We start from the raw sequence: 13,704 nt of genomic DNA, 5'->3' as shown, positions 1-13,704 counted from the left end.
CTATCTATCTATCTATCTATCTATCTATCTATCTATCTATCTATCTATCTAATCTAGCTACAGTATCTACCTATATCATCCATCCATCTTTTTTTAACCTAGAGGCCGGGTGTAACTTTCCGCCAACCATTCCTTTCGCGGAGAGGCAGATGCTCACCAAAGTTGGAATCGTCGCCCAGCTCCTTGCCGTATCGCATCATGGACTCGCCCAGGAGGCCCTCGGATTGTGGATACCCTGGGTTCTTCACTTGCCCTCGGATCTTGGAAACCGTGTTCAGCATGGTCAGTTTCGCCCGGGAGGCTGGCACAAGGGAAAGAAGGAAATGGCCGCGGTTGAGTCCACATTCTGCAGCCTTGCTCACAAAATACAATAGTCATATAGCTCAGGGTTGAACCCTGAGGGTCCTTGATACTCTCGGAGTTGGGTGGTTTTCTTGCCGATGTTTCAGTACCATACTAGGTAACATCATCCGTGGTAGAAGGAGGTGGGTCTTGAAAGAGTGGTGGGGGGGGTGAAGGAGCAGAAAATGGGAGGAGGAACAACAGGGGAAGAAGAAGGAGGAAGAGGAGGAGGACTGTGGCGTCCCTCTCTGAGCATGATCGTTATCTTGCAGACGTTTCATGACCCAGCTAGGTAATGTCTTCAGTGCTATAAAGAAGTGGGATTTGCATGGGGGAGGAGGAGGAAGAGGAAAGGACTGTAGGGTCCTTGGTGCTTGGTTGTTACCTTGCAGACGTTTCATGACCCAACTAAGTAACATCATCAGTGCTAGAAAGGAGTGGGATTTGTGGAGAAGAGAGGAGGAGGAGGAGGAGGAGGAGGAGGCGCAGGAGAAGAAGGTGTTGGCGGAGGAGGAGGAGGGGAGGACTGCAGACTCCCTGGTGCCCTCTGAGCTTGTTGGTTATCTTGCAGACGTTTCATGACCCAACTAGGAAACGTCATCAGTCTTACAAGTGAGCCACAAGGATATAAAAATAAGAAGAAACCGTACTCCCTTCTACCACTGATGATACACAGATGGGTAATGAAACAACTGGAAGAAAACCAACAAGCTCAGAGGACATCTTTTTTTTTTTAACAATAAATTTTTATCGTTTTCCACCAATACACGTCTTAATTAATTTTTTCAGCAGCTTTAACGCGAACATATAGTATTACATTTCTATCGTCTATTCATATATATATATATAATTAATACCTATTGCCTTTATTTACATTTATTATTATTATTCCTCTTTAACCCTTTTGTCTATTTGCACCTTATGTATCACTTCCTTGAGAATTCTCTTATAAGTCATCCTATTCTTATCTCTCTTTTCGGGTCACAGGTACCATCTATGCCAAACTGAGCAGGATTCCGATTCTTCTTTTTCTCTTTATTTTTAGTGTGTGAGCATATCCACTTCAGCAGACTCTGCTATTTATTTATTTTTTTTGTAAAATTAATTCTTCTGTTGGGGGCCACACGCTCCTTCCACACTTGCACGTAAGTCATTCTGGCCGCTGTCAATATGTGTAAGATTAAGTATTTCATCTATTTCGGATATTGTTTTTGAACTATCCCAAGTAAATAAGAGTTCCGGTTTCACCTGATTTTCAGTTTTGAAAAAAAATAAAAAATAAAAAAAATCACAGTTTTTGCAGCATCTGGAGCAGAAAATAAACTGGGTGTGAAGTTTGCCAATTCTTTTTTCTTTTTGGTTATTATTTTTAAAGGAAGGGGAGGAGAAGGCGGAGAAATTTTTGAAGCCTTGTGTCCAAGTTGTAATGAATCCCTGGTGGGCTTACTTCACAAATGGGGGCTGCAAAGCCTGCAGGAATGTAGGCTGGATCCAAGAAGTGACCACAGGTTACAAGAATTCTGCCCCGCTGGCTGGATCAGCCCAGCCCTTTTGGACCGTAGGGTGGAAATCGCCCAGAGAAGACCATCACCGATGGCTGGGATAGCCCACTGAACTGGAATTGGCCTTCTCAAGTGAACGATGGGTAGATCTTGACTTAGGAACATAACACAGGAAAGAAAGAAGGGGGAAAAAAAGGAAGGGAAGGAAGGAAGGGATGGAGGGAGGGAGGGGGCAGGGGAGGGGATAAAAGAAGGGTGGAATGAGAGAAGGGAGGGAGAGAAGGAGAGAGGAGAGGGGAAAGAAGGAAGGAAGGAAGTAAGCAGAGGAGAGGGAAGATGGAAGGAAAGGAAAGAACAAGGAGCGAGGGAAAAGGGAAGAAAGAAGGGAAGGGCAGGGCAGGGAAGAGAAAGGGGAGGTAAGAAGAAGAGACAAGGGAAGAGGGGAAAAAAGAAGGGAAGGGAAAAGGAAAGGAAAACATTTTTTCCCCTCGAGAGATAAGTGAGACGTATTTCTATAGTTTCCGTGGGGAACACGGCCCGTGCAGCTTTTTTTTTTCTCAACAAAAATCACAACAGACGGGACAAACGTGGCTTGTGACCATGACGACACGACTCTCACCGGGGTTAGGCTGCAGGTATTCCGTGGTTCTAGCCAAGATTTCTGCCACAGCCTTGCTGGTAAGGTCCACTTTCTGCAGAAACAGAAGTTGTGAGTTGACCAAGTTAATAAAAATGTGGAAATACAAGGGGGTGCATTTAGAGGTTCGGATTGTCCTCAAGTTACAACACTTCGTTCAGTAACCTTCGACTTAGAACTTAAAATAACTTTATTGTCACTTTGAATGTACACTAAATGGCATACGTTAAAATGAAATTTTGTGGCCTACAGCTCTCAAAGGGCTGGAATAGAATAGAATGCAGGATAGAATAGAGTAAGCAGAATAGAAAGTAGAATAGAATAGAATGTAGAATAGAATAGAATGTAGAATAGAGTAAATAGAATAGAATAGAACAGAATGTAGAGTAAATAATGTAGAATATAATAGAATGTAGACTAGAATAGACTGTGAAGTAAATAGAATAGACTGTAGAATAGAATAGAATAGAATAGAATAGAATAGAATAGAATAGAATATTCTTGTTTTGAGAGCCCTTGAAGCCACCTGTCAAAATTGAAGAGCCCTCTTTCAACAGAGGAGAAGGGATATGACAGGATCTATCTCCAGTCTACAGCGGTCCTTTCAGCAGTTCCAAGAAGGTTCTGCACCCATTTGCACTACGCAGGTGACCCCAAGGACACAAATAAACCTCCAAGTAGCCTCAACGACTCTTTAAAAAAAGGGTCTTCCAACTTGGCAAGTTTAAGACTTGTGGACTTCAACTCCCAGAATTCCTGAGCTAACATGACTGAGAGGAGGAATTCTGGGAGTTGAAGTCCACAAGTCTTAAAGCTGTCAAGTTTGAAAACCCCTGGTCTAGCATAGGGTCTTCAATGTCGGCCATTTTAAGACTTGTGGACTTCAGCTCCCAGAATTCCTGAGCTAACCTGACTGGAGGAGGAATTCTGGGAGTTGAAGTCCACAAGTCTTAAAGCTGTCAAGGGGTCTTCAACGTCGACCATTTTAAGACTTGTGGAATTCAACGCCCAGAATTCCTAAGCTAACATGACTGGAGAAGGAATTCTGAGAATCGAAGTCCACAAGTCTTCAAGCTGTCAAGTTTGAAGACCCCTGCTCTAAAGGGATGCAAATGACCAGCTGCCTGCAAGGAGTATAAATCCTTCCATTTTCCCAACATCCAGCCAGAGCTGAAGAAGCTTCTGGGATGAGAAGCTAAACGTCTTCAAAGGAAAAAACAAGAAAGTCCAGTTGCCTCTTGAAAAAAAAACCACACCTTTGGGACATGAATTATGGAATTATTCTACAGAGATTCTCTGGTTCCTGAGCAAACTGTATGAATTCTACCCAAAAGAGAAGAAGGCTGGGCACTGTTGTGTTTTTGAGCATGGCGCCAGGTGTACGGCGAAAATGATATATGCAGGTTGCTCACCTGAGAGCAAATAATTGTATTAGTGGCCACACCCAGCCCTGGAATGCCCTCCCTATCAGAACAATATTAGATATAATTGCATTGTATTTGCCAGGCCAAAGATGTTATTATTCTGCCCAGAAGTTTCAATCTATTGAAATGACTACCTATTGCAAACTTAAACGGCAATCTATCTCAAAATGACGTTATATAAGGCATTGCACACCATAACAACTAGACACAAGCACAGTTTTCCCTCGACTCCCATGCCATCACTCGGCTAAACAACAAAGGCCCACAACACTGTCAAACTATTTACCAAGACTCTTATTACTGTTATTCTTCCCATCTTTCCCATTATGGATCTCCTTATCTTCTTATGACTATAACTTTGTTGCTTGTATCTTCACGATTTATATTGTTTTACTTGGTTTCCTAGTATGATTTATGTTGACTGCTTATTTAGTAACCTATGACTATCACTAAGAGTTGTATCTTATGATTTGTGATTCGTGTATTTATGACTACTATGATCATGATTCATCACTTATATCTTTTGTGTACACTGAGAGCTTACGCACCGAAGACAAATTCCTTGTGTGTCTAATCACACTTGGCCAATAAAGAATTGAGTTCTATTCTATTCTCTATTCTATTCTATTCTATTTTCTATTCTATTCTCTATTGTATTCTCTATTCTATTCTCCTATTCTATATCTATTCTCCTATTCTGTTTTCTGTTCTATTTCTATCTCTATTTCTGTTCTCTATCCTATCCTATTCTCTGTTCCATTCTTATTCTACTGATATTTCTTGCTTTCAATATGTTAACTTTTAATGGGCAGGGAACGGGAGTTTGGTTTCATTTCTTCTGAAAACTATTACAAGCCTGCGTGGAAATTTATATGCTGGTATTCATCAACTTACAGCTTCTTCATTGAGTGACTGTTCACAGTTACAATGGCAGTGAAAAAAGAGACCTGTGACCGTTGTTTTTTACACTTATGACTTTCGTAGCATACCCATGGTCACACGATCAAAATTTAGATGCTTTTGGTTCATACTTATGACGGTGGCAATGTTGCAGGATCATATGACCTCTTTTTATGACCTTCTGACAATGTGGAAAGCTAGATTCACTTAACAACCTTGTGGCTAACTTAACAACTTCAGCTAATTGACTTAACAGATAACAAGATAATCAGAGTTGGAAGGGACCTTGTAGGTCATCTAGTCCAACCCTCTCTGCCCAAGCAGGAGACCCTACACCATTTCTGACAGATGGCAGTCCAATCTCTTCTTGAAAGTCTCAAGTGATGGCAAGTGCCAACTTCTGTTCCATGGGTTGATTTGTTCTCCCTGTCAGAAAGTTTCTCCTTATTTCCAGGTTGAATCTCTCCTTGTTCAGTTTCCATCCATTGTTTCTTCTCTGGCCTTTAGATGCCTTGGAGAGAATAGCTTGACCCCTTCCTCCTCTCTGTGGCAGCCCCTCAAATACTGGAAGACTGCTGTCCTGTCTCCCCTGGTCCTTCTCTTCTCTAGACTAGCCAGGCCCAGTTCCTGCAATCATTCTTCCTATGTTTTAGTCTCTAGTCCACTAATCATCCTGGTTGCTCTTCTCTGCACATTTTCTAGAGTCTCAACATCTTTTTTATAGTGTGGTGACCAAAAGTGGATGCAGTACTCTAGGTGTGGTCTTACTAAGGCTTTATAGAGTGGTATTAGTACCTCCCTTGATCTTGATTGTATCCCTCTGTTAATGCAATTTAGGATTGCATTAGCTTTTTTGGCTGCTGCTGCCTGACACGGCTGGCTCCTATTTAGCTGGTTGTCTACTAAGACTCCAAGATCGCTCTCACAGTTACTATTGCTATTAAGCCTGGTTTCACCCAGTCTATATGTGTCATTTTGGTTTTCTCGCCTAAGTGTAGGACTTTTACACTGAATTTCATTTTGTCTACATTGAATTTCAGTTTGGCTTAACTGTTTTGTTACTAACTTCAAAACTGCACTGATTCCCTTAACAACGGTGGCAAGAAAGGTTGCAAAATGGAGCAAAACTCACTTAACAACCATCTCACTTAGCAACAGAAATGCCAGGTTGCCAGGTTGTCTGGTTTTTTTTTAAGTTTCTGGTTTAGATGAGTGATTTTCAAGGGTTTTGCACAAATTCCTAGGGAAAACTTGTTCTCGATGGATGTATTTTTTTTTTTTGAAGGCAAAGTAAATTCAGTGAAGGGATTTGGCAAATCCCTTGTTAGAATAAACAATTTGAGGAATATGTCATGTCTGGAGCAGAACGGCAAGAAAATACAGTAAAGCACTACACTGGCCTTTAGTTTAAAAAAGGAGAATATTTGTAGCTTGCTTTTTTTCTTGCAGATGTTTCATGACCCAACTAGGTAACATCATCAGTGCCAGTAAGGAGTGCAGTTTGCCGTCAAGTTTATATCCTGGAAATTGTTGAAAACTTAGTTCTTTTCCCAGGCCTTGGGATACGAACCTTGTAGGATTTTTTTAAAAAACTGTTATGAATTGTTGCTTTTTGTGCATCCATGTTCTTTTTTCTATCGTGATTGCTTCTCCCTTTTAAAGGTGTAAGCTGCTCAGATGCGTGTGGAATTATGCGGCCTCTAAATTGCAGACTTAAATCGAAATTAAATTTTAAAAAACATCCTTTCAAACGCCTATGTTTTTCTTCAGCCCGAAGGTAACTTGGACACTGGGGACAAAGTTGGAGATAATAAAGGGACTGTAATTGCTTATCTGACTGTATTGCTTTTACGTCACATCCCTTTGGGTCATCACAATGAATGTCCAAACTTGGCAACTTTCAAACTTGTGGACTTCAACGGCTAGAATTCCCCAGGCAAGAGAATCACTTGGGGAATTCTGGGAGTTGAAGTCCACAAAGTCTTAAAAGTTGCCAAATTTGGAGAGCCCTGATGTAGACACTGCCCATACCACACAAACCATGTTCCCCATGCATTGTTAGTTGTTTATCTTTACACACCTTCTCCATTTCTTTGAAGTCTTCATCCAGCTTGGTTCCTTCCGCCCCGCCGACCTTCTCACTGACCAGCTGTGAACAACAACAACAAAAAAAGATTATTATTTTTTTTAAAAAAGAGGAGCATTTACTTATTGCAAGTAGTTCTCGTTTAGCAACCGCCTCGGAGACTGACCGTTCATGGTTACAACAGGGATAGGGGGAAAATAATAACAACTTTACGACCGATCCTTCGATTTGCAATTTTCACGGGCTGGCAAAGCAAACGACAGCTAAACGAAGACCGTGTGGAGAGGAGCAGTTTCACTTAGCGACTGCTTCGCTTAATGGGACGTGTTGCTGATCCCAGTTGTGGCTGCTAAATGAAGACAGCCAGCACAGGAATGTATTTATTTCAGGTACTTTTGAGACCACTTAATTCAATACCGCCCCGGGAGGCTTACGACAAATATAACAAACCGCAATAACACTTTTAAATCTAAATGATCTCCCAATCAAAAGGACGCCAATCGTTTTATCTCAAATACCTAATCAAAACGCAGAATTGTACATCCTCCTTCTCATATACAGCTAGTCGTCGACTTATAACTGTTCATTTAGTGGCCAAAGTTTCAACGGTGTCAGGATTCTGGCAGTTACCCACTTAAATCATGAGTCTTGAGCCCAACTTCCAAAACTTCAAAAGGATTTATTGGGAGGTTAACATGTCCGGCACTGCCTGGGTGGAGCCAACACTGAAGCACATAATTCACTGTCACCCTTGACCCCGGTTTTCCCCCGAAACCTCTGGGTGTATCGTAATTCATATCCTCCAATGGGACATCTCCATAGCCCAGAGTCATCAATCATGTTCTCCAGTTAGATATTTGCATGGCAGAAACTTCAGTCTCCTAGTTACTATCTTTGAAAAAACTATTTATGGAATGCACTTTTGATTTCCAAGCTGCCGCTTTCCCCGCTCCCTTTGTGTTGGCAACTCTAAAAAGACCATAGAAATATTTTATGAGTGGACATTTGGCTCCCCTCACTTCTTGAAAAAAGTGACTTAGGACCGTTTTTCACACTTACGACTGTTCCAGCATCCCCGTGGTCACGTGATCAACATTTGGATACTTGGCAACTGGCTCATATTTAGGACAGTCACAGTGTCCCCGGAGGTCACGTGATCCCCTTTTGCGAACTTCTGGCAAGCCGGTGGAGAAGCCGGATTCATTTAACTGGAAGACTGCTATCATGTCACCCCTAGTCTTTTCTCTAGAGTAGCCAAATCCTGCGACCGCTTTTCATATGTTTTAGTCTCCAGGCCCCTAAGCAGTGGGGTTGGACTAGAAGACCTCCAAGGTCCCTTTCAACTCATCCTATTCTATCTCATATATTCCATTCCATTCCATTCCATATTTTCTGTTCCAATCTGTTCCGTTCCATTCCATATTTTGTATTCCATTCCATTTTTTCTATTCTGTTCTGTTCTGTTCCATTCCATTCCATATTTTCTGTTCTGTTCTGTTCCATTCCATATTTTGTATTCCATTCCATATTTCTATTCTATTCCATATTTTCCGTTCCATTCCATTCCATTTTTCTGTTCTGTTCTGTTCCATTCCATATTTTGTATTCCATTCCATTCCATTCCATATTTTTCTATTCTATTCTATTCTATTCTATTCTATTCATCCTTATTTATTCCTTATTCTATTCTAATTCTAATTGTAATCATCTTAGTTGCTCTTCTTCGCACTCTTTTCAGAGTCTCAACATCTTTTTAATATCGTGGCGACCAAAACTGGATGCAATATTCAGATTGGTGGAGAGACCAAAAGTGGACTACTGGAAGGGACCTTGGAGGTCTTCTAGTCCAACCCCCTGCTCAGGCACGAAACCCTATAAACCATTTCAGACAAACGCTTATCCAGCCTCTTCTTAAAAACCTCCTCTGTTGGAGCACTCACAATTTCGACAATTTATTTATGATAACTTATGTTTGGGGATTGTCATGTGTGTGTGTGTTGAGTCTGATCTCTGGGTGTTATGTGAATTTCATTGTATGTATATACTGTACATACAATGACAATAAAGTATTATTATTATTGTTATTGTTATTATTATTATTATTAAATCTTTGGTGAGATTCACAGCCTTTGGGGCTGGTTGGTAGCTCAACAGCTTGAGTCCTAACCAAGGACCTAGGAACTGTTCAGGTAGCGTCGGAGGATATATGCTGTTCCAAGTAGGGTGGTTTTTTTCTAGAATCAGGGTATTCAAGTCTGATAAATTCAGGATTTTCAAATAGCGAGGCAGCCCTTTAAGTATTACTCCAAGGGCTCCAATTACAATTGGGATAACACACGATTTCTTTTTCCAAAGTCGCTCAACTTCAATTTGTAAGTCCCGATACTTTGTGATTTTTTTTCTTGCTGTGTGTTTACAACTCGTGCATCACCAGGTATTGCAATGTCAATGAACCAAAGCCTTTGCTTCTCAACTAGTGTTACGTCAGGCGTGTTGTGGGCCAAAGGCCTGTCTGTCTGAATTCTGAAGTCCCACAAAATCTTGACTTTTTCATTTCCAGAACCTTCTCAACCGGATGTTCCCAGTAGTTGTTATTATATTCAAATCCAAACTTTTGGCATAGTTTCCAGCGAATGCTTTTCGCAACTCGGTTGTGGCGTTCTAGGTAGCCGGTTTGTGAAAGTTTGCGGCATCCACTGATCAAATGGTCAACCGTTTCATCTTTCTCATTACAAAGGCGGCATTTGCTGTTGGTGGTGACTTGCTGAATCTTTGCCTTCATGCAATTTGTGTCTAAGGCTTGTTCTTGAGCAGCCAAAATAAAGCCTTCAGTTTCTTTTTTCAGTATTCTTAGCCAATTCCATGTAAGCATTTGGTCATTTTTGCCTTCAATACTTTTCAGGTATTGGCCGTGCATAGCTTCGCTTGTTCCAATTTTCAATTCGCTTATCAATTGCTTCTTTTTTGCATTCAGCTTTTGACTTGGTTTGTCTTCAAAAGGCCTCTTTTATGTACTTCCTTGATCACTGGCTCTTCACTTTTCTGGATGTAGTCATTCAAGCTGTGACTTTCTTCTTCTACAGTCTGCTTTACTTGTAGGGGACTTCGACCACCCTCTGTTCTCAATAGATATAATCGATCAACATCACTTTTATGAATCGCAAAGCACGATTCGTAGTCATAAACTTCCTTGTTTTTCCACCCAAATTGTCCAGCTCCATCTGGGTCTAGTCGATTATTCCTGCAGAGTATCGAATCACAGGTATAGCCCAGGTATTTATTGCTTTTATCATGTTTACACCACTCAATATTGTACTCTCAAATTGCAAACGGAGATGCGGGTACTCTTATTTTTCTTATCTTCATTTTTAAGTGCTTTGGTTTTATTGTATTGCGAACTGTTGCTGGGGTGCATCCACAGTTTCGTTGTACTTGTACAATGACAATAAAGTGCTTCTAATTCTCCTAATTCAATTTGGACTTCAAAATCTTGCGAATTCTTCTAAAGTATTTGGCCGAAGTTGATTCCTGGACTTTATTATGCATTAAATCAGAGGCTTCTAAAATCCCCAAGTACTTGTACTCTGCTTCTGGTTTCATTGCCTTTATCATTTCTTCATGGTCAATTCCATCATCTTCTATGACCTTGCCTCCTTTGACTGCCATTGTTGCACGTTTCTCAATTCCAAAGTGCGTGCCGATGTCCTAGCTAAACCCTTATTTGTACTTTCAATTAGTGAATTCAGTTCACTTTTTGTTTTACCAAACAGCTTCAAATCATCCATGTACAACAAATGCGAAATTTTCAATCCTTTCTTTGCAAGTTTGTATCCATAGTTCACCTAATATTATTATTATTCACTAATTCTTCATTATTACTATTAAAACTATTAAAACTATTATTATTATTATTATTATTATTATAAACGGGAAGGCTACCTGAGTGTCATAAACTCTGGCTGGCTCCCAACCATCAAACCAAGAAATTATCAATGTTTTTCTTCGGTTTGCCGCCACGCCCGAGAGGCCTTGATCCACGTGACTCCTCTAAAACACATACTGTACAGTACACAACCCCAACCTTATCACAAAGGACGTTTGTATCGATGGTTTAATAAATGAATCGTTTGTGCACGCAGTGTGCATGATACAGCAAATGGAAGCCAGCCTCCTCAGCTCAGCTGGGTGCAGTTGTATTATTATTATTATTATTATTATTATTATTATTATTGCCTTGAGCTAAATATCCCGGCATGAAAAGAAAAGAAGGGAACAGGATAAAAATACAGCTCGTTCTCAACTTACAGCCGTTCGTTTTGTGACCATTCAAACTTACGACGGTCCTGGGAAAAAAAAGCGCCTTGTAACTGTTGCGGCATCCCCGTGGCGACGTGTTCAAAATCGAGAAGCTTGGCCACTGGTTCGCATTTACGACGGTCGCAGGGTCATGTGATCGATCCCCCTTTGCGACCTTCGGACAAGCAAAGTCAATGGGGAATCCAGATTCGCTCAGTGACCAGGGGTGACTCCCTGAACGAATGCAACGCTTCGACGGAGGAAGAAAAGTCATAAAGTGGAACAAAGCTCACTAAAACGCTCCCTGATCGGACTTTTTGTCAGTGTATGTGAGGCTAAAGAAGGGGAAAGAGAGAGAGGCCAACATATTCTAGATAGCTCAATAAACTTCACGGCTCTGTTCCAATATTTGAGGGGTTGCCATGGAGAGTATGGGGGGGTCTAGCTATTTTCCAAGGCACCCGAAGGCCAGACAAGGAATAATGGCTGGAAACTGAACAAGAAGAGATTCAACTTGGAAATAAGGAGAAATTTTCTGACAGTGAGAACCATCCACCCATGGAACAGAAGTTGCCTTCGGAAGTAGTGGGAGCTTCCATCACTGGAAGCTTTCAAGGAGAGACTGGATTTGCCCTCTGTCAGAAATGGTGTAGGATTAAGGGGTTGGACTAGATGACCTACAAGGTCCCTCTTCCAACTCTGCTATTTTGTTCTGTTCCTATGAAGATCGTTTGCAGGAACTGGGCCTGGCTAGTTTAGGGAAGTGAAGGACCAGGGGAGACAGGAGAGCAGTCTTCCAATATTTGAGGGGCTGCCACAGAGAGGAGGAAGGGGGTCAAGCTATTTTCCAAGGCACCTGAAGTTGCCTAGCCTTAAGTTGTGGGAGCTTCATCACTGGAAGCTTTCAATAAGAGATTGGAGTGCCCTCTGTCAGAAACGGTGTTGGGTCTCTCGCTTGGGCAGGGGGTTGGACTAGATGACCTACAAGGTCCCTTCCGATTCTGTTATGCTGGCTTTTCCTCCTTGCAACACTTTTGACTTGAGCTGCAAGAGGGAAAACAACAAAAACCACAACGTGGCGAGCATGGACTCCGCAGAGAGGAAGGACAGACAAAGCTTTTGAACCCAGGGTGACGCAATGCCCCGGCCGTGGCACCCTTGAAGTTAAGATGACGTGAATTGAGGCCGAGGCGCCATCGGTTCCCACCCGGCTTAACCACACAGGCCGGCATGTCTCAAGGAGAAGTGCCAACAATTTGGGATCCCAGCTGTAAACGATAAAAGAGGGAGGTGGGGAAGGAGAGAATGAAATGGATGCAGGAGTCACAGCTGCCGTGCCGTGCCGTGCCATGCCAAGTAATGCATTATAATACCATGCAATGGGTTGCAATCTAATGCAACGCAGTTGGTTGCCACACAATGCAACACAATTGGAATTCCAATGCAATGCAACGCGATGCAACCCAACTGGTTGCAATGCAATGCAGCACAATTGGTGGTAAGGCAATGCAACACAGTGCGGTGGCAATGCAATGCAACACAATTACAACACAATTGGTGGCAAGGCAAGGCAATGCAACCCAACTGCTTGCAATGCAATGCAGCACAATTGGAGACAATGCAATGCAGCACAATTGGAGACAATGCAATGCAACACAATTGGAGACAATGCAATGCAACACAATGCGGTGGCAATGCAATGCAACACAATACAACACAATTGGTGGCAACGCAATGCAGCACAATTGGAGACAATGCAATGCAACGCAATGCAACCCAACTGGTTGCAATGCAATGCAGCACAATTGGTGGCAAGGCAATGCAACACAATACAGTGGCAATGCAATGCAACACAATTACAACACAATTGGTGGCAACGCAATGCAGCACAATTGGAGACAATGCAATGCAACGCAATGCAACCCAACCAGTTGCAATGCAATGCAGCACAATTGGTTCCAATTCAACGCAACACAATTGGTGGCAATGCAATGCAACACAATTGGTTCCAATGCAATGCAACCCAACTGGTTGCAATGCAATGCAGCACAATTGGTGGCAACGCAATGCAGCACAATTGGTTCCAATGCAAGGCAACACAATTGGCTCCAACACAATGGGTGGCAATGCAACGCTACACAACTGATTGTAACACAATTGGTGGCAAGGCAATGCTACCCAATGCAAAGTAAATCCTACCTCCCACGCATGTTTCATTTCTGGCAACATTCTTTTTTTTCCTTTGGCACGTTCTCCCCGGCTACTCAGGCTGGGGATGGGTCCAAGTGTGTCAAGGGGGAACTCCTACAGCCCACCCACCCCCCGCCCCCTGCATTCCAGCCACTTCTGCCGGCCTGCCAGCCCGCCTATGCCAAAGAGGATCCGTGCTGCTCCCTGAAGCCGTTTGCGCCCACACAAGCTTCGGCTGGCAGGCTTTCTTGAGAGTTCAGGATTCGAAAAGGATTCTGCCTTGGATCAGCAGAGATCCTTAAGAAGGGACCAGGCCCGACAAGAGGA

The 13,704-nt window shown here is 42.4% G+C and overlaps 1 protein-coding gene across 3 annotated transcripts in view; it reads right to left on the bottom strand.

Moving 5' to 3' along the window:
• The window catches only part of SH3GL1 (SH3 domain containing GRB2 like 1, endophilin A2), a 78,453-nt gene that overhangs the window by 16,941 nt on the left and 47,808 nt on the right, over window positions 1-13,704 (bottom strand). For all 3 annotated transcript variants that reach the window (XM_026720344.2, XM_026720342.2, XM_026720343.2), the window contains exons 2-4: window positions 6,886-6,954; window positions 2,464-2,536; window positions 158-301 (exon numbers count right to left, since the gene is read on the bottom strand). In XM_026720344.2, the coding sequence (XP_026576129.1) occupies window positions 158-301; window positions 2,464-2,536; window positions 6,886-6,954 (286 nt within the window). The remainder of the gene's footprint in view (window positions 1-157; window positions 302-2,463; window positions 2,537-6,885; window positions 6,955-13,704) is intronic.

This window comes from Pseudonaja textilis, chromosome 1 (genome assembly GCF_049901715.1).
Source record: "Pseudonaja textilis isolate UNSWEBS1 chromosome 1, rPseTex1.2, whole genome shotgun sequence".
In the NCBI taxonomy this organism is placed as follows: domain Eukaryota; kingdom Metazoa; phylum Chordata; class Lepidosauria; order Squamata; family Elapidae; genus Pseudonaja; species Pseudonaja textilis.
Note: the sequence above shows the minus strand (reverse complement) of the source record. Positions and strands in the feature narration are given on the sequence as shown.